The 18,960-nt window shown below is 31.9% G+C and overlaps 3 protein-coding genes across 7 annotated transcripts in view; 2 read left to right on the plus strand and 1 right to left on the minus strand.

Moving 5' to 3' along the window:
- The first annotated feature begins 78 nt into the window (after positions 1 to 78).
- Positions 79 to 3,098, plus strand: LOC108761701 (uncharacterized). Of its 4 annotated transcripts, none has more exons than XR_001940134.1 (6): positions 79 to 226; positions 772 to 1,011; positions 1,120 to 1,284; positions 1,893 to 2,493; positions 2,589 to 2,717; positions 2,805 to 2,880. XR_001940134.1 is itself a non-coding variant. In XM_018508386.1 (6 exons), exons 2-6 carry the CDS (start codon positions 823 to 825, stop codon positions 2,982 to 2,984), a joined length of 1,266 nt encoding a protein of 421 aa, XP_018363888.1. In that variant the 5' UTR covers positions 79 to 226; positions 772 to 822; the 3' UTR covers positions 2,985 to 3,098. The 4 variants fall into 4 exon arrangements, 3 of the variants coding, with proteins under 3 accessions (XP_018363888.1, XP_018363886.1, XP_018363887.1); XM_018508386.1 differs by having other exon boundaries at positions 1,893 to 2,091; positions 2,185 to 2,717; positions 2,805 to 3,098; XM_018508384.1 differs by having other exon boundaries at positions 1,893 to 2,717; positions 2,805 to 3,098.
- A 38-nt stretch (positions 3,099 to 3,136) lies between these two features.
- Positions 3,137 to 9,402, minus strand: LOC108761702 (RNA-binding protein 48). 2 transcript variants are annotated; one of them, XM_018508387.1, is made up of 6 exons: positions 9,311 to 9,402; positions 9,095 to 9,229; positions 6,470 to 6,660; positions 6,180 to 6,368; positions 4,082 to 4,573; positions 3,137 to 3,248 (listed from the first exon to the last, which is right to left on the minus strand). In XM_018508387.1, the coding sequence occupies exons 2-6, from the start codon at positions 9,200 to 9,202 to the stop codon at positions 3,152 to 3,154; spliced, it is 1,077 nt and encodes a 358-aa protein (XP_018363889.1). In that variant the 5' UTR covers positions 9,203 to 9,229; positions 9,311 to 9,402; the 3' UTR covers positions 3,137 to 3,151. The 2 variants fall into 2 exon arrangements, with proteins under 2 accessions (XP_018363889.1, XP_018363890.1); XM_018508388.1 differs by having other exon boundaries at positions 9,302 to 9,402.
- A 2,593-nt stretch (positions 9,403 to 11,995) lies between these two features.
- Wdr62 (WD repeat domain 62) overlaps positions 11,996 to 18,960 on the plus strand; it is a 53,312-nt gene continuing 46,347 nt past the window's right edge. The window contains exons 1-3 of the mRNA XM_018508383.1: positions 11,996 to 12,172; positions 14,328 to 14,479; positions 18,064 to 18,155. Coding sequence (XP_018363885.1) covers positions 14,399 to 14,479; positions 18,064 to 18,155 — 173 coding nt within the window. The 5' untranslated portion in view covers positions 11,996 to 12,172; positions 14,328 to 14,398. The remainder of the gene's footprint in view (positions 12,173 to 14,327; positions 14,480 to 18,063; positions 18,156 to 18,960) is intronic.

Genomic DNA, 18,960 nt, shown 5'->3' on the forward strand with positions numbered 1-18,960 from the left:
CCGTGAAAATTTACCTTTAGACTTAAAAATCTGTTGCAGATTCGAGGTTGAAGGTATAGAAGTTTCCGATCCCTGGTTTTATAGGTTGGTACTATTTGAACGTTTGTCAGTTTTGATTTTGAAAGTAAACAACGATTTAAAATCCTGGATTCATTGGATCTGGTAACGTATGATCGTCTTGCGTGTGTTTAACGTTGTCTAACGTTTTGAGAGTTCTGTGATTTACGTAAGTATTGCTACTTATTTGAAATAATTATTCGCCTACGTTATTTATTTATTAAGTAATAAATATACAACACAATAAGGAAAAATAATTATTAACAGAATCAATGTAATAAGTTCAATTTTTGAGAACGAGGATAGAGATTGTTTCTACATGCTAATCTAAGCCTAGTTGCATTATGCATTTGATATATGAGTATTAACTAATAACTTTCTATTGAATTGTCTTAATTTGGTAATATGTGTAAACACATGCATGTATTTAATTAATCATTTTGGTGCACATATATCGATTTAGTATGTCATTCTTTAAATACATTGCTGAAATTAAAATAATTTAATAGAAAGTTCCTAGTTAGTACACATATCAAGTGCTCAGTGTAAACTAAATTAACATCATGTTTCTGTATAATTATTTTGACCAAATAACTTGAATTTGTATGTTATGTCTATAGTTTATTGAATATACTCTTAAGTCTTTTTGTTAATAAAATTATGTGACCTCTATGAAATATATACTAATCTGAAATTTTGCATTTATGCTCCTAGATTTTTATTTGCAGCAGCTTTTTATAATAATTAGTTGTGATCATTAATATCATGGGCAATTATGCAAATAAATTGTTATTTTACACTAACGAAAGTCAAAAGGAACGTAATGAAAATCAAATGGTTGTGCAGCAAGCAACTATGGAAGATAATAACATATGTACACCAATATTATCTGAAAAAAGAGTGCTGGATGATCCACGTTCAGTCTCAGCAGGAATTAGAAGAACTCCTATTGAAGTAAAATTTTATTAATAATTTAATTGTAGAAAAAATTATGAATTATTTATATATTTTTCTAATTTATATATTCTCTTTGACATTTAATATATCTTAATATTTTAATAGATTAAATGTACTTCAAGTGAGGAAAATAAAAAGACACCAAGCGCCATGTTAAAATATTTGCAGAAAAAGCAGTATCTTGAAACAGATATGTATTTTGCGATGCCACCACTAACACCTAAAAAACTTATATCAAAATCAATGGACAGCAATAAACAGTCAGATTTTGTATGTCATTTGATATTTAACTCCTTTACAATTTTTCTTATATATATTGAATAATTGTATTTATAATATGTTTGGTTTAAATGTATATACTTGATATCTTTTTTAAATAACAAAGTTATCAAGGTGACTTAAACAAAAGTGTTTTAAGTTACTTTTTTAAATATTTTATCTTTTTAAATAAAATAATATATTTCATTACAGTTTTGCAAGATATATGACCATTAAAAATTACACTTACACATTACTGAATTTTTTAAGAACATCTTATAAAACTAATAAAATATATATATTATTTAAAAGATAAAAAGATTATTTGAAAAGATTAAAATAATAAGTAAAACTTTTATCTATATAATTATACATTATTATATAGATTAAACAAATTTTTATCAACTTTTTTTAATTCAAAATTTAAAAAAAAACAGCACTCTGAAACACTTATGGTTGACCTTCCAGATTCTAATATTTCTATAATATTGTTTAATAAGCAAAATAAGAATCGTATGCATATCTTATACAAATAAAGTGTGTTTTAAATCTTACAATCATATTTTATTTGTCAATTCTTTAAAGAGAAAAAATTTAACTTGTAATATGTATTTTTATAGATTGAAGTGCAGGATTTGACACCAAATGTTAATGTAGCAAAGAGTTCAAAAATAATTACGCCATTAGATAAGGAACGCTTTATAATTTTGGGATTAGATCCTAGATCTCCAGCTGCAGATTTTGATAGAACTCCTATCTTAATGCCAAAATCTCTTGCGTTGATAAAAGCACGATCGCAAGAAAATTTGAGTCATAAAGGTAGTTATGAAGTGGATATTTACAATCTAAAAAATTCTTGTCAGAAGATCGATACAGCGATTAATATCCCGGAAACACGATTATCTGATACAGCTTCGGAAAGTCTGAAAGCATTAGATACAGAGGAGCAAGATGGAGTATCTAGCACATCTCTGTACAGTTCTGATTTAAATACTTCCAAAAGTGAAAAGGAAATTACAGTTATTAGGAATCCGAAATATATTAGTGAAGAGAGAAGATCGTTGGTCTCAGACAAACAGATAGTTGCTATTGATAATGAAGACAAAATCGAGACAGAAAAACAGGATGATTGTGAAAATATTGAATCTAATACAAAGACAAGAGATGACGATAAGATTAAATTGTGGCATGATTCACTATCTTCGGAGAAAAGCGTATCAGGTAAGGATGAGAAAGAATTATCGCGGAAAAAGATTGCAAGAGACGATGTAATTATAACGTTTGATAAATATACCACGATTAGTACTTCTTTAAAGCCAATGAAGACAGATTTTCGAAAAAAGGGAGACACAAAAGGAAAAAAAAAGAACACTAAAGTAAATGTTAAACTTAATGAAGAAAAATTTTTTACTCCTGAGAATAAACAGGAAATTGAAATGTATGAGGTAATTTATACAATATTATAGTACTATATACGTATATACAAAATTATATATATATATATATATACAAATAATTAATAATTTCTTTAGAATCGAATACCTCTTGGCAATCGATCTAATAACAATCAAATACAAAAAAAACCGCAACAATTATTGAAAAACAAGACTGCATCTATCGGAACACAGGAGAATACGCCACCATCTAAGACATATAGTAGAAAGACTAGAAATGGAACTCAGTGGGATCCGAATTCCACGGTCCTCATTTGATTAAAACATTTAGGTTAGCTGATTTTTTATCTTATGCTTAAGAATAGAATAGAGGTGGCAATAAATGAACTTGTTATTAACTAATAAAATAGCGTTTAATATACTCATTTCGAAATAAATTGTAAAATAAATTATCTAAATAAACATTTCATAATATCAGTATTTATTTAAGTATCATGTTTCTGCATTATCGTACGAATTTGAGTTTTTACCGCTTGAATTGAAGACTGAAGATCTTTGCTGGATTGTATCAAAGATATTACACTGAAAAGTACATTTGAAGTAAATTAAAATCGTGTATACGTTTAAAATATTATAAACTAAGAAATTTACAACGTATAAGATATACAGAATATCTCAAAAAGTATTTATGTTAACTTACAGATTGATTTACTATATTTTAATTATTTAGTTGTATTAAATTTAATATGCAAACATGCCAGTTATAAGCTTGTTTGCATTACACAGGGTTGTCACAAATTCCTCATCTTTTCTCTGATTTCCAAACAAAATTTTGTAATTTTTATTGACTTCAAAATATTTTGAATTTTATGTATTTTCATCCTGATTTGGAAATCAGGATATGAAGTAAGGTTTATGCCCAAATTCTAAGCAGAATTGTAAGGTTCGTAACATATTCTTATAAGACTTGTAAGAATTTTTAAGTGCTTATACCTTTATACAATATTTTTACAGCTTACTAGCCATAAAATTTACTACAAGAAATTGTAGATATTTACAAATATTCGTACGTTCTATGATACATACGCATAAAATTAGAATACTATAGTCATAAGTTTTTACAAATTTTACGAGAACACGTTACGAGTCTTACGATTCTGCTTAGAATTGGCCCATTAATTCCCAAATCCATCAAAAAGAAAATGTTGCAACCTTTTAATTATTGATGGTACGTATATTAAACTTCTTTAAAGCCTTTTTCCAGAAAATTAAATTTTGCAAAATTATTTTTCTTTAATTTCCCTGGCCGTTTTCAATTTTCTTGATAATTTCCTGATTTCTAATTTTGTGGCAACCCTATTACATTTCGAAGATGTTTTGAAATTTCCTGTATATGCGTGCCAAGGCATACATACCTTGGATTTTTTATGACTATCTTCTTTTTTTCATTATTAGGCTTTTCCAATAACTTGATTGTGATTTTACTTTCCACTTTCTTTACATTACAGAATACATTCGTTTTCTCGGAGAAATTTAATCGCGTGATATTTCTAGTATCTATCAATCGTGGTCGAACAACTTTAACTTTGTCAATATAGCGTACTCTGTAATTTTTCTGTTTTCGCACGTTTAAATCTAGATTTTTATCTGCTTGTTGACTCCCTGTCTCCATCAATGCCTCAGCCGATTGATACGGCACTGGATACGATTCTGCACTAGACACGATGCTGCTATTACAACCACTCTTCCAATTTATTGATAAACGAGGTTCGGACACAGATCGTAGATCTCTGGTTGGAAGTGTCCCATTATAAATAGAAGACAATGTTTCTCCAGGATAAAAATGTTTAATCCGTTCCTCGGTGAGGGGCAAAGTAGGAGTTTTCTTTTTTCTATGATACTGTTCTCTGCAAGTAAATATTTAATATAGCTATCTGTTTAACATTAAAATTGTATCTAATACAATAGCACAAGTTTCCCTTCAATTGGCATCATGTTGCCGGCATCAGGATACCTATCATGGAATATGTCGAAATGAATTCCGATCGGAATTATTCCGTTTTCTTTAGAAAATACAGTAAGAACTCTATATAAGGGAATAATTGAATAATTTCGATTGGAATTCCATTTCGATTTTTTCCATGATAGATGTAATTTTGGCGCTTCTCGTATTTAGTTAATTTACTCACATAAATGGTTGTTTCTGATCTTAATTAATATCGTAATTGATCGTAATTTTTACAGCGTTCAACTGTTACTTTTATTATTTTAATTCTTTATTATTTTCATGTTTAATAAAAGTGTTCAATAAAAGTTTTTAATAAAATCTGCATTCGTTAATTACAATCTAAATTCTTAAAGACAAAGCATACATTAAAAAATAAAAATAATATTAGTACACTGAGAAAAAAATGCTGTTGATTCAATTAAAGTCTATATTACGGGCTGTTACTAACATAGATGATTAATTCTTGCGTATATTTTATTGATATAAAGGCTTGATTATTGAAATAATAATTTATGCCTTTATGTCGATAAAAATATACATGAATGAATCACTTATGTTAATGACAGCCCGTAATATAGACTTTAATTGAATCAACAGCATTTTTTTCTCAGTGTAGAAAAAGAGAATTATAGAAATTTATTAGATAAATTTAGTGTACAGAGAACAGCTTACTATTTAGAAACTAGCTTAGAGTTTTAAATTTCAATAATCATTGTTACAATTAATAATGATTATTGAACACTATAATTTTTAATATCTTTAATATTACAAAAAAGTAACGAATCATCACTTTCCAAGAAATGGTAATACGTTACTTTTAAAAATTAATAACGAATAACGATAACACTTATAAATATTATTTAATAACGATTATTTTTCTCAATCTTGAAATATCCAGCGAGTAAAATGTTAACAATATACTAGACTTGAACAGAACATTGCTGGCATTAACTTTGTATTAAACAAGCATTAAGCAAGCATTAAGATAATTACAACAAATCTGTACATTTTCAGCAGGATCTTTCATTCTGTAATCGTTTAAATGAAATATATTGTTTAAATGATTATAAAACACAGATTCTGTTATATTTTTGCTAACAAAATTTTTAGTTAATATTTGGCAAAAACCTATTAACACATGTTTGGCTTTCTGGATAATCTTTAAATTATCTTATTTATCAAGTATCTCAATTCGTGTAACATTCATTATATATTTACCTTCTACCAGCAATGCTAAACGTAAAAGGAATAGTTGATTTTTTTATTGTGAATTCTAGTAAATAAATTTAAATTTGTACAAATAAGTAAAATACAATCTAACTTCTATAATAGTAAGAACTCGTTAAAATTTTTATTATACAAATATGTAAGAATTTTTCCAGATTTTTATACAGTTTGCAATAATATAGAAATGTGCACTGAAATTCGAAGACCTAGGCTACAGACGAAGGGTGAAAATTTAACATTGCCGACGGAGAATTAATAATAACAATATTTAGACATACCTTGGAATAAATTTATCTACTCCTGGATTCATCAACTCCTGTTGAATTCTTTTTATCTGCGTCGCTACATCCTTACGGCGTTGTACAAGTTTTGATTTTGTCTCGTCTAAAGTTTCTAATTCAGGAGCATAACAAACATGCAGAAATCCGCCGAAGAAATTTTTATTATCAATTAAACGCTTTGCTACTCTGTGCAAGAAATGATTTAAATAATTCAATTTTATTCTGTAATTTATTCGTAGATTCTTGTGTATAATAAATGTCATTTTTTTTTAAATGAAAATATATACCTCGCACTCTGAATACGTGTGTAATGTACATGGTACGTCTCTGTAAATTCTTCTGAAGGATATTCAGTTACCAACTGAATTGCTTTCACATTTCCATAGGAATAAATGAGTTTTCTCACCTCTTGTGCTAATTGCAGTTGTGGTACTCCATGTATTAACAAATGCTGTGATTCATCATTAATTGTGTAAACCTGTTACACAGAGCTAATTTGTCAAGGAAATATGCGAGTAATCGTTTTTTTTATATGTGGTTCTTCAAATTAATATAAGATACATAAGTAAAAATATAATTTAGAATATAATCAAATAATAAAATTTTTTTTAAGTAAAAACATTTAAAGCAATCGAAATCGTTATAAGATGCACAAATTAAATATAACATCAATGCTTCGTATTAATTGTTAATTTCAAAGATTAATTGCTGGAAATATTATTGTGTGCTTTCTTCTGGCATAAATAGATTTTCCAGCAGGAATTGATAGTATTACATAATGAATCATTTCATCCTTATTATTTGTCAATGTTAAACAACAAAGTAATGATTTGCTATGTTACATTGTGTCATCTGAATCTCTTGTTGGAAAACATTCATTGTTAATAATAAAATATATCGTAACACAATTAAAGCTAAATTAAGTATGAAATGCTAATGCCAAAAACGAGTCAAAACTGGATGTACATTAAGGTGACCAACTCTCTAAGCAGAGGGACATTTAAAAAAATTCAATCTTAATTATCGTAATTAAATTTTAATAAACATTTTTTTAATAATTGTTAACAAAACACAAACAATATTATACAGGATGTCCGATAATTGTTCGTGGACACGTAGAGCGGACTAAACCGAGACGGAAAGTCCTCTACCATTTTTGCAATCTTCGCAATAGTTAACAAGATATTAATTGCTAAAAATTGCCGAAAATTGGTCAATATTTTACTCAAATACTATCAACTTTACAGAAAAACTGTAAGAGATGAAAATTGTTAATTTTCTTCTCATAGAACTCTACGATTTTTTTCAGAATTTTTTATCAACTTTTTAGTACTGCATTTTCTCATTTTTATCAACATGACAAAATATGGTATTAACAAATTCTGAAAAAATTCTAAAAAAATTCTTAAAGCTCTATAAGAAGAAAATAACAATTTTCATCTCTTACAGTTTTTCTGTAAAGTTGATAGTATTTGAGTAAAATATTGACCAATTTTCGGCAATTTTTAGCAATTAATATCTTGTTAACTATTGCGAAAATTGCAAAATGGTAAAGGACTTTTCGTCTTAGTTTAGTCCGCTCTATATGTCCACAAACTCCGACAGAACAATTATCGGACACCCTGTATTATTACATTTGTAAATAACTAATAACACTTAATGTATAATATGAGATCACAACAAATATTACGTCAAGTTACGAGATCATATTTTATTTTAAAAAATTGTACTTTTCTACTGAAAGTATTTTATGAACAACATCTAGGTTTTAAAATAAAAAATTATAAAATTTTTCACACATTAGTCGAAAATTATATCGCACGCCTACTGTTTTACACATTTATTATTTTGACACTTAAAAGAGAGACACATTGTGAGACGTTTAAGTTGAGAGATGCGTTATAGAGGAACAAAGAGTTAAAATTTGAGACCCTTCTAATTTGGAACAGCTGGTCACTAAGATGTATATGTGTAAATAAATTTTAAATTTACTGAAGATCTTAGAATATATATATGTATATACACATTTCCTTAAAAATAAAGCTAAATAGTTTATGAAGGAAATAATTATTGTTCTCATTGCAGTTATTAATATAGATAAATATTTCAAAACGTTAACAGTATGCATCAGTTTAACAAATTTAAGCAGAATATTGCAGTAGATTACATTAATTACATCAACATCAAGTTCATGTTTCAGCAGCAAAGTCTGCCAACATAATTTGATACTTGACAGTAGGTTGTTAGCAAAACCTAGTATTATCAGTCATTTTGTAACCATTAACTCATTGAAAAAGCAATTTTGATTTTTCTTTTTACAGTCAATAGATTTGTTTGCATGCGCTTGAAATCTCAAAAAATTTTGCACTTAAAATGAGATAGATACATATTTGGGCATCAAAAAGAAAGAAAGCAAAGATGTCGAGTGCAAAATATGTAAACCAGAGATGAAAAGTTACTTTTACCATTATTTTTTAAAACAATTTGATGATGACATTGCAATTTTTTATGGCGATAACAATAATCAACTGAAAACTAAGGCTGGGAACATCACTTTTGAAAAAAGTAATATTTCCAATATTAACATTTAATTAATTGTCGTTATTGTTGGTCATAAAAAATTGCAATTTCATTATCAAAACGTTGTTTTAAAAATTTAATGGTGCAAGTAACTTCCCATCTCTGCAAGTAATGCAAACAGACCTAATTATATTCGATAATAACAAATTGTATTATGTTGATATCCTATTAACAAGATTTATAGCAAGTACTTTGCCGAGCTGTTGAAAATAGATTCGGTTATCTAGATATATTATATTTCCTTAATCTCTGTGAAACAGCAAATTAATTCTAGTTAAAATAAGTAAAATAAAAATTTGATTTTATTGTAGGATACAAGTCTCCAATACTACCTTGACTGCTGTTAATTTTTTTCCTTGTCTGTAAAGTGGTCTACTTTGACATAATTTTTGTTGTGCATGATGTGGCATGTGTACCACTGTACACTTTTCCTCTGACATAATACAACAATATTCCTTTGTCACTTTCTGTAACAGTAAAAATGATAGCAAAAGGTAAAAGAATTTAAAAAATATTAAAAATTGATATTCAACATCAATATTAGGTACCTCTTTCGCAAACTCCGATTAACCACGATAATACAATCAACACTAAACACTAGGGCTGACTACAGTCCCTAGAACTACCAGAATCTGGCCATCCCTTCATCCTCTCTTGTGATTGGTGTGTCCGCACAATGGTAGTACCAAATCGAGAACGCACACACATTCATATCATCAACTGAAAGTAGAAATTCCTATATATGACAGAAGCGACATTCGCGTCGAGATTTCCGATTGGTGTCCCCCCCCTTCCGGCAACTAAATAAAGCAGCCATATTGTACCCGCAGCCATATTGTTAACTAACGATAGCCAATGAGTACCACTTTTTCTTCCAGAATTGTTCTGCCATTGACTAGTTAACGATAGCGACAATCGTCGATAAGACGTTTAGAGAATCCCGCTACTGTTATATGTTTTCTTTGTACAGCTGGGGCTCTATTCTGGAAAAGAAACGTATACGAAAGTCTAGAGAAATGCTATAGTATACGTTACATATACTATAGTATTTCCCTAGACTTTCGTATACATTTCTTTGGGGTGATCCCGAATAATCACGGCTCAATTGGACACCACCAATCACAGCGACCGGTGCTTAGGAGCTTTGTAGTCTCAAGCGTTATGAGTGGCTCGTGTCCAATTGAGCCGTGTCCAACTGGGTGCCACCCAATGGTACGTATCCACCAAAGACATAGAGAATAGACTGCGCGATCCGTGTGTCAAAATGGTCGATAGGGACGATAGAGAGGGACCGTGGCAGACGGCTATTTTTATCTCTTTCCATTCAATGGAGTAATGGGAGAGAGAATGAGAGGGGGATTGGCCGTCTCCCACGGACCTCTCTCTCATTGTTGTCGATCACATTTGATACACTACTTAGATATGGATCGTGCAGTCCATTCTCTATGTCTTTGGGGGTGGCACCCAGTTGGACACGGCTCAATTGGACACGAGCTATTCACAGCGCTTGACACTACAAAGCTCCTAAGCACCGGTCGCTGTGATTGGTGGTGTCCAATCGAGACGTAGTCAATCGGTATCACCCCTGTCTTTGGTATCCACTGAGAGGGGTTGCGTATATAAATAAGCTGCTTTCCATTTACACCGATTCTCAGATAATTCTCACTTGTGACATCATAACTCAGTTGAATGCGCGTTCCTTTTGCATTCTGACAAGTGAGATTCTACCCATGAACTGAGTTTTTACCCATAATCTGCACAAGATCGAGACCATGTGCTTTAGGCTGCGTTTCACTTAACGCTCGCAATGCTCGCGAGCATTGTTTGTCCTTGTTCAACATTTGATAAACGACAAGGATGAAATGATTCCACGAGCGTTATGAGCGTTCAGTGGAACACAGCCTTAGGTCCGTTTCCACCAACTCAGATCAACTTTAATCTCGGTTCAACTTACTCTTTGTCTTTTTTTAGTTCTAAAGATTAGAAAAAGACGAAGAGTAAGTTGAACCGAGATTAAAGTTAATCTATATTGGTGGAAATGGGCATTAGTGAGTCTCGTAAACTCACTTCAAAGTAAGGTTTTAAACCTGTATTGACATGTGATAATTTTTTACCAAAGCACCGACGAGATACTATTAAAGACCGACATCCTTACGGGAGTTCGCGTCCTTGTGAATATTGAAGTGATTAAGAGTTAAAAACTGATCATATTGTACTAATTTTATGATTTATTAGTTTAGTAGATGTATTTATGCATTTATAACTCAGTAGTACTCGATTTTTCTTTAAAATTGAGATTTCAGTGTTATCATCAAAGTTTGATTATCAATAAAGATGATAATTGCAGAGAAAAAATTGTGATTTTTTTGCAATATATAGAATATTACAGCTTCACAAGTATGTATATTTATTTAGGGGACATTTATGTAATAAAAAATCATGAATTTAATAATGCATGAGCCAAATATTTATGTTAATAATAGCAAATTTATATCAATTGTCGATAATGTCAGCGTTCTTGAATTACCTCCGGGCCCTTGGGGCCCTTTTTTACCGCCGAAAATTTGTCCAGGGTTGACGGTCTTTAATAATATCTCGTCGGTGACCAAAGTAAGCAAGTAGTGACGTCATTAATCTGAGTATAAAATACTCAGCTCACTTCAGACTCAGTTTCACTTGTGTATAAATGGAAAGCAACTATAAACTTCAGTCTTTCTCTCTTTCGCGTCGCGTCGTGACGCGATGGACGACGCGACGCGTGGCGCGCTCAGTGGAAACTCAGCCTAATGGTACGTTTCCATTGAGTGCGTCACGCGCCGCGTCATGAAAGAGAGAAAGAGATAAGATTATATAATTACACAACCCCTCTCTTTTTCTCCTTTGACGACGCGACGCGTGACACGCTCAGTGGAAACGTACCATAAGCCTTTACGCAGGTTACGCCGCATGTGATGGCATCCTAATGAAAAGGTACCTTTACTTTAGGTCTGTTTTTTATTGCTGCACTCTGAACCAGTGCAATAAGTTAAAGTGAAACAAACGTATATTTGTTTCACTTCAACTTATTGCACTGTGTGTACTAGTTCAGAAAGTGCGGCAATAAAAAACAGACCTATTATTACCACCCTGATGAATTCTGGTGAATTTGGAAATAGGAATCTGGTGATTAAATTTTTGTACTTCGCGGCAACACTGAAAGTGGTTCAGTCTGTTTTGTGATTTATGTACGTGGTTCTTCATGGGTTTATTGTGTCGTTAAATTCCTGTCGCTTTATTGGCTCTTTTCTGCGATTCTGTCATCCAGTTTACTGTTGCGGAACACGGTGCTTATATTTCATTAAGAAATCGATAGGTGAGTTGTCCGTTTATAGCAGTATTCATTACTCTTAAAACGTAACCTTAAGCAAGTGGTACGTTAATATCTCGTCAGATGACATTCTCACGGATCTTTCTCTTTCTTTCTCTAATTAACAATATACATAATATTGTTCAATCGACATTCGATACCATTCGCATCTTGTTCTCTCATCGAATCATGTTTCGAATTTTCGATTCACGAAGCATCAGTTACACATTGCGCTCTATCGTTTCTACGACGACGAAGCAAAAGTGTTTGATCGATTAGACTTAGATGAAGAGACATATTTGATGAATAAATAGGAGCACCAACAATTTGCGAAGAGTACTTTTCGATAAAGGACTAATGAAAATGTATAATTTTAAATTTGGCTTTAATCGTCGCGTGTGTGTGTGTGTGTTGTGTGTGTGTGTATGTACACATACATACATTATACATATATATACATATATATGTATATTGGACTGCAAGGAAAAAAAATTTTTTTTTAATAGGCCTTTCAGCTCAAAAGCTTCCATTTTGTGCCAAAAGAACACCTCTAAATTTTTATCAAAAAAATATTAAGATCTAGATTAGTCACTATAGTGAACTATTTTTAAATCAAAGTTTCGATTTTCTTAAATACATGTTTGATTTGATGCAAAATAGCTTAATCTGGATTTTAAATGTGGTACTGTATGTTTTTTTGGTCGCTGAACATGATGCAATAATTTATTTGACTCTACCATATACACCTTAAGAAATACAGTCCGATTATTGTGAAAAAATAATCAAATTTTGAATTTAAAGTCGATTTTAGCAAGGTTCCAAGCGTTCAAATAGGTCGTTACTCCCCTGAAATTGTAGGTCTGTTTACCTAGATCAAGATCCAGTTGGAATTTTCCTGGGGCCTCCTACAGGGCCTTTAAAAGTTGTATTTAACTGAAAATTGTATTTGTAAAAAAATGTTTTCTATTTTAAAAAATGTTTTATAATCTAGTTAAATGCTTTTGAAGACCTTGTAGGAGGGAAAATTCCAACTGGATCTTGTTCTGAGTGAACAAACCTACAATTTGAAGGGAGTAACGACCCATTTGAACGCTTGGAATCTTGCTAAAATCGATCTTGAACGTGAAGGTCATTTTTTGATTTTTCGTATCAATAAAATCATAAAAATGTGCAAAAAGCAAAATTTATACATAAAGATGATAGAGAACGCCAATAATCGATCAATGTTAGATGTTATGAATACAATATATATTCTTAATTTAAATTTAATTATCGCAGATGTGACTGTGCGCCGAAACGTTCGGGCATTAACCACAATCGACCTGAGACGTTGATATAAATATGATAAGGCGAAACATTCGGACATTCCTATATATTAAACAATCCCCCCTAAATTAACAATCTGAGATAACTAAAGATAATTAGATTTATACTAAGAATATATATTGTATTTATAATATCTAACTTTGACCGATTATTGACATATCTATCATATTTATGTATTTCATTTTTTTAGTTTTTCCTTAAAATCCTAATGTTTCTGTAATCTTGAAATTTATAAAATATTTGATAAATTGAGATATCTATCTCAATGTCACGTAAAAGTATAAAATAATTTCTGAAATGGTTAGCTGTTAACTGTTGCAGCGCTCTTGTAGCGATTTTTGACAGCTGAGGAATATATCATTATTTCAGAAATTATTTTACACTTCTACGTAATACCTATCGGAATTTGCAAATATCTCAATTTGCCACATATTTTACAAGTCTCAAAATTAGGAAATTATGTTTTTAAGGAAATACTAAAAAGTAAAGCTAGTGTCATTGTTGTTGTTATATTTTGGAGCTTGAGCCCTGGGGCGCTGTAATGCCAAGAGTGCCATAATTTAAAAATGAAAAATAAATTAAATAATAATAAATAATTTATTAAGACTATATAAAGATACCTTTTCATGCTGACACTCTACGTTCATTTTTAGTGTTAAAATAGATCACATGACAAAAATTGACCCTTGATATTCATTAATTTTTATCACATAATCTGTTTTGACGCTGAAAATGAGCGTCGAACATCAATATAAGGTAATTTATCTTTGTGAATATAATTGTAATCTGGTAAAGGGGTACTACAGAAAAGAAATTATTTATTTTTTAAAATTATAAACAAAATATTTATTCAATTTTTTGTGAAAATTATATGAAAATAATTTTTGTTGCAGAGAAATGAAATGAGATCAAGACACTTTTTCAGAAATGGAAATCTAACGAAAGAACCGAATTTGCCGTCATAATGGAACCACCACTTACGAGCAAGGTTCTCCGAGCTCCCAATTTAAAAAGGGGTCAAGAAAATATTAGGATACAAAACAGAGTGAGTAAATTATTATACACATTTTTCATATCAGGTCAAGTCTTTTTACAAGTCTTTTAATAAGTCGGAAATTAGCAACAGTCGGAAATAACTATCACCTAAAAATTCATTATCTTAATCCTCTGTCTCCATCGTGAGTCTTTCAACAAACAGTTAAAATTTCAAATAGCTGTACAATTGCGATAGATTAAGGACTGCCGCACACAAAATTCCGCAACAATGACCGTAAGATGTAAACTTAAGCCGATGAGCCAAGCAGGATATTGCTTTAGGTCTACGTAATCTAACCGAAATGGAAATTATTACAGTAAACTTAATCTCGCAATAAGGTGAATTTCAACCGGTTGAAACTCGCCTTATGGATAAGTTTACTACTATTTCTATTTCCATTAGAGTACGTAGATCTAAAGCAGTATCCTAACTGGCTCATCGGCTTATGCTCACGTTTTAAGGTTACTGTTACAGAAATTTTGTCTGCGGCAGCCCTAAAGCCATGACACATAAAAAATTTAAGGCCATGAGACGTAATCAGTAAGCGAATTGGCCAATCACGGTAGAGACCGTAAGGCCAGTAGCGAGTCCAGTGTTACGATTTCTTTACTGTTTACGTCTTACGTTTTTGTATGTGCCATGGGCATTAAGCAGTAAGCGAATTGATCAGTCACAATAGAGATCGTAATGCCTAGTTCTGACTGGACGCAGCAAGCGTCAAGCTTAAGGAACAGTAACCAATCAGCAAGGCAATATTTTTTACGTCTCTGTAAATATCGTTTCGCTGATTGATTGCTGCTCTGCTACTTGCTGCGTCTAGTCTGAACTAGGCAAGTCCGGATCTACAATAGGTGTTTTAAGCTTTAAACCATAAGAAATTGACCAGATACAATCGAATGCGAGGAGAAAAGAAATGCGAAGGTTTCAAAGAAATTTTATTGGAACAATTCACAAAAAATGACTACTTTGAATATAAAATTCTCAAATTTTTTAATTTAATGTTCAAGCAAAAATCCGTAGGACTTTTTTAGTTGACCCTTTGGACTAACAAAAAAAATATAGTACGATCTGAATTGCTCAAAAAAGTATAATTATTTGAACTATCAAAAATCGACATTTTTGAAAAATCTACATATAAGTTTACAATAAATAAATAAAATTTTATTATTTAAACAATATAAAATGGTAGATAAAGGATTGTACATGTATAAATATTATTATAGTATATAATTAAGTTTATTAGGATTTAGTTTAGAGGATGATGTGTGCAACACTCGCTCTAAAGCAATACATCCACCCCGGCCAAGCAATCTCCGAAGACTGACAAAGATTATAAAATTTCTACTATTTATTATATTGAAATAATTCTTTTTAATTCTACATTTTCGTGTATTTACTTTTATACTATCTGAAATTCAGTAAACGTATATTTAATAAAAAATAAAGTGGTACCCAGAATGTTGAAAACTTACAAGTTAGTCACGTATGGGTCCCAAGTACCCTCTTTGAACTTTCGTGCATTCTCTATTGAGAATAACGCAAAAAAATACCTTTGCAGGTTTATTATATCTATGGACAGTTAAAGTTTTTTTCAGCCTTAATCCGGGTTTTCAAATTATATTATAAATTGAATTTTATTGCAATTTTTATTACAAAAGCACGCACCGAAGTGATCACAGATATATGAATTATCGCTTCCCGAACGAACTGCGATAAATATGTATATGTATACAGAGTGTACAACATATCGGATCCTTCATGACAGGGTAGGTCTGTTTTTTTAGCTGAAGTTACACAGTTCATCTTTCTTCCTTTTATCTTTTATTCTTTACGTTGGAGAGATAAAGATAAAAGATGACTCGTGCAAGAAATTCAGCTAAAAAGAACAGGTGACTCTCGGATATAGTCTGTACGAACCTGGCCAGAGTTATGTCTAGGAATTACCCTGTTGCCGTGGATCCGCAATGTTGCACACTTTGTATATCATACTGGGATTCGTTCAGGAGGCAATGACTTATGTATATCTGTGATCACCTCGGTGAGTGCTTTCCAATGATATATCACTTGCTGGCATCAGCAACTAGCAGTTCTTCAAATGCCATACGCTCACAGCGTGTAGGCGCCTCCCTCTCATATACCTGTGTGCGCACACTGATCATACACAAAGTATATGGGGACCTACAGTGAACGCCGATTCCGAACGGCAATTTTTGGTAGGAAGGTTTTTTGGTCAACTATACTACTCGGTGATTTGCCATTTCCTTCCGAGAGGAGCTACGAAAATTTTTCGATTCTGCCAGGGATCGAACCCGGGATCTCTAGTATAGCAGACCAATGCACTATCTGCTATACTACGCTCGCGTTCAACTAGCAGTTGGTGGGTCCCTCTTGTTAGACAATTCTTCAATACTATATAATAAATTTAACTATCGCATTAGTACATTTATATAAGGTTATCTTTAATAATTTTGCTAGCAGGATTTCACGTCGCGCGTTTGTAAAAACACTTTTGTGTACACGGCGACACATGGTGCGTTCCAATTGTCGTATTATCGACATTATATTACACGTCCATACTCAGTCCGAGAGTTACTAGTCGGTGCGTAAGTTTGTGTTTTCTAATGACAATTACATGTAATTGCGGTAGCTACAAATGAGATTGAAGGACGTTGAATGGCCGGCACTTTTGTTTTTTTTTTATTCAAAAACAAACGGAAAAAGCTACATTTAATCTAACTCCCGAACCGAATCGAAACCATGCACAGCGTACACAGTGTTTTCTAGCAAGGACACAATCAGACACAGTGAATTGTTCATCCTTGTTGTTTGTCTACGTTAAACAAGAATGAAACGATTTACTGTGTTATACAGTGTCTGACTGTGTCCTTGCTGGAAAACATCCACACTATATTCAGTGAATTGTGCACTACGCTTTGTACATTCTTGTGTACGTTTGTGTTAAGATGTGTTAAGCAATTGGAAAGCACTTTATGCTGTTTTTCAGTTAGAACACGCTATGTTACATTTGGTAATTTTGAATAACACTATGCTACTATGTACGATGTGGTGCTTTCCAATTATTATACAAGTCGACACAATCGTACATAGCTAAATAGTTCAATTCTCGAGTGTGTCCACTTGTGTCGTATAGTTGGAAAGCACCGAATTATACACTGTGTTACATAGTGTCGCCTGTGTACGTAGCTGGAAAGCATCCCGTATACGTGCGCGTGTTATCTCATCACGTGTTTGGTACATAGGTAACAAGTAGTATGATCGCAATAAGCGCTTGCGTCGGAGTGAATTGCGCCGCTTACTTTCCACGCGTCCCACAATTGGCTAACTATTTTTTGTTACAATTTAAAAATTATGCTTCAAAAAAGTTTTGGTAAAGAAAAAATCGTCTTAGAATTAAATTAATTTTAAGAACAAACATTTGCTCTGAATCACTCTGTATTTGGAAATCAAAATCACATTAATGGAAATTAGATTGCGAAATGTCAGATTGCTCATTAATACTGTCAATTGGTATCTTAAGAATTTTATCAATTATACAGAATCAATATAATAATGCATTTCTTAATGTGTTTCAGATTAAGCTAGAACGTGTACTGGGTGTAACCGTTTCCAGCAATGCAGCCCTCGATTGTGATGTGACCAGCGAATTGGTTGCTTATCCAGCTGGGTAAGTTTGACTTTTTTCTAATTGATTTTTTAATGTGTAATGACGAATAAAAAAGTTTTATTTTAATGAAAGATAACAAATATACACGAAAAATAAAAAAGATTAAGGAAAGAAATCTTTTATGCAACATCTCCAATAAAACAAAGAAATTTGTCATTTTATCTCCTATACCTCCTAATGCCTAAGTGAATGTCTAAGGGATATGTCTGTTCGGAATTGATTCGATTCTTTTTAAAATATGTTATTTAAAAAACACACACACGCTTACGGCTTTACTCTATGCCCTATTACATCTCCAGCTACAAGTGATCGATCGATCAATATCGAATTAACGTCGATCGACGTTGAATCAGCATTGATTTAACGTTGATTGATCAACTATTTTTGACTGAGCCGGAAAACCAGCTTCCTCTCGACGTGTCTTCAGCCGCTATTACTACTTTATTGTAGACGACGCTTTAAAGCAAAGTTGTGGACCGAGACAACAGCCCGGTTGCACCAACGTTACTTTGATTTTAAGCGAGGCTCTCTCTATCTCTCACTCTCGGCTTTAAAGAGAGAAAGTGAGAGTTACTGGAGCCGCCTGTATTACCGATAAACGTTTTTGACATTTTTATTCCTGTCGAATTTTACCTTCACCGTTGATCGCCATCAAAGACATAGAAAATGGACTAGGCGATCCGTGTATCAAAATGGTCGATAGAGATGAGAGAAAGGGACCGTAGCAGACGGCCATTTCTATCTCTTTTCATCCAATGGTGTAATGGGAGAGAGAATGAGAGGGAGATTCGCCGTCTCCGACGGT

This window comes from Trachymyrmex cornetzi, unplaced genomic scaffold (assembly GCF_001594075.2).
Source record: "Trachymyrmex cornetzi isolate Tcor2-1 unplaced genomic scaffold, Tcor1.1 scaffold26, whole genome shotgun sequence".
Lineage (NCBI taxonomy): Eukaryota > Metazoa > Arthropoda > Insecta > Hymenoptera > Formicidae > Trachymyrmex > Trachymyrmex cornetzi.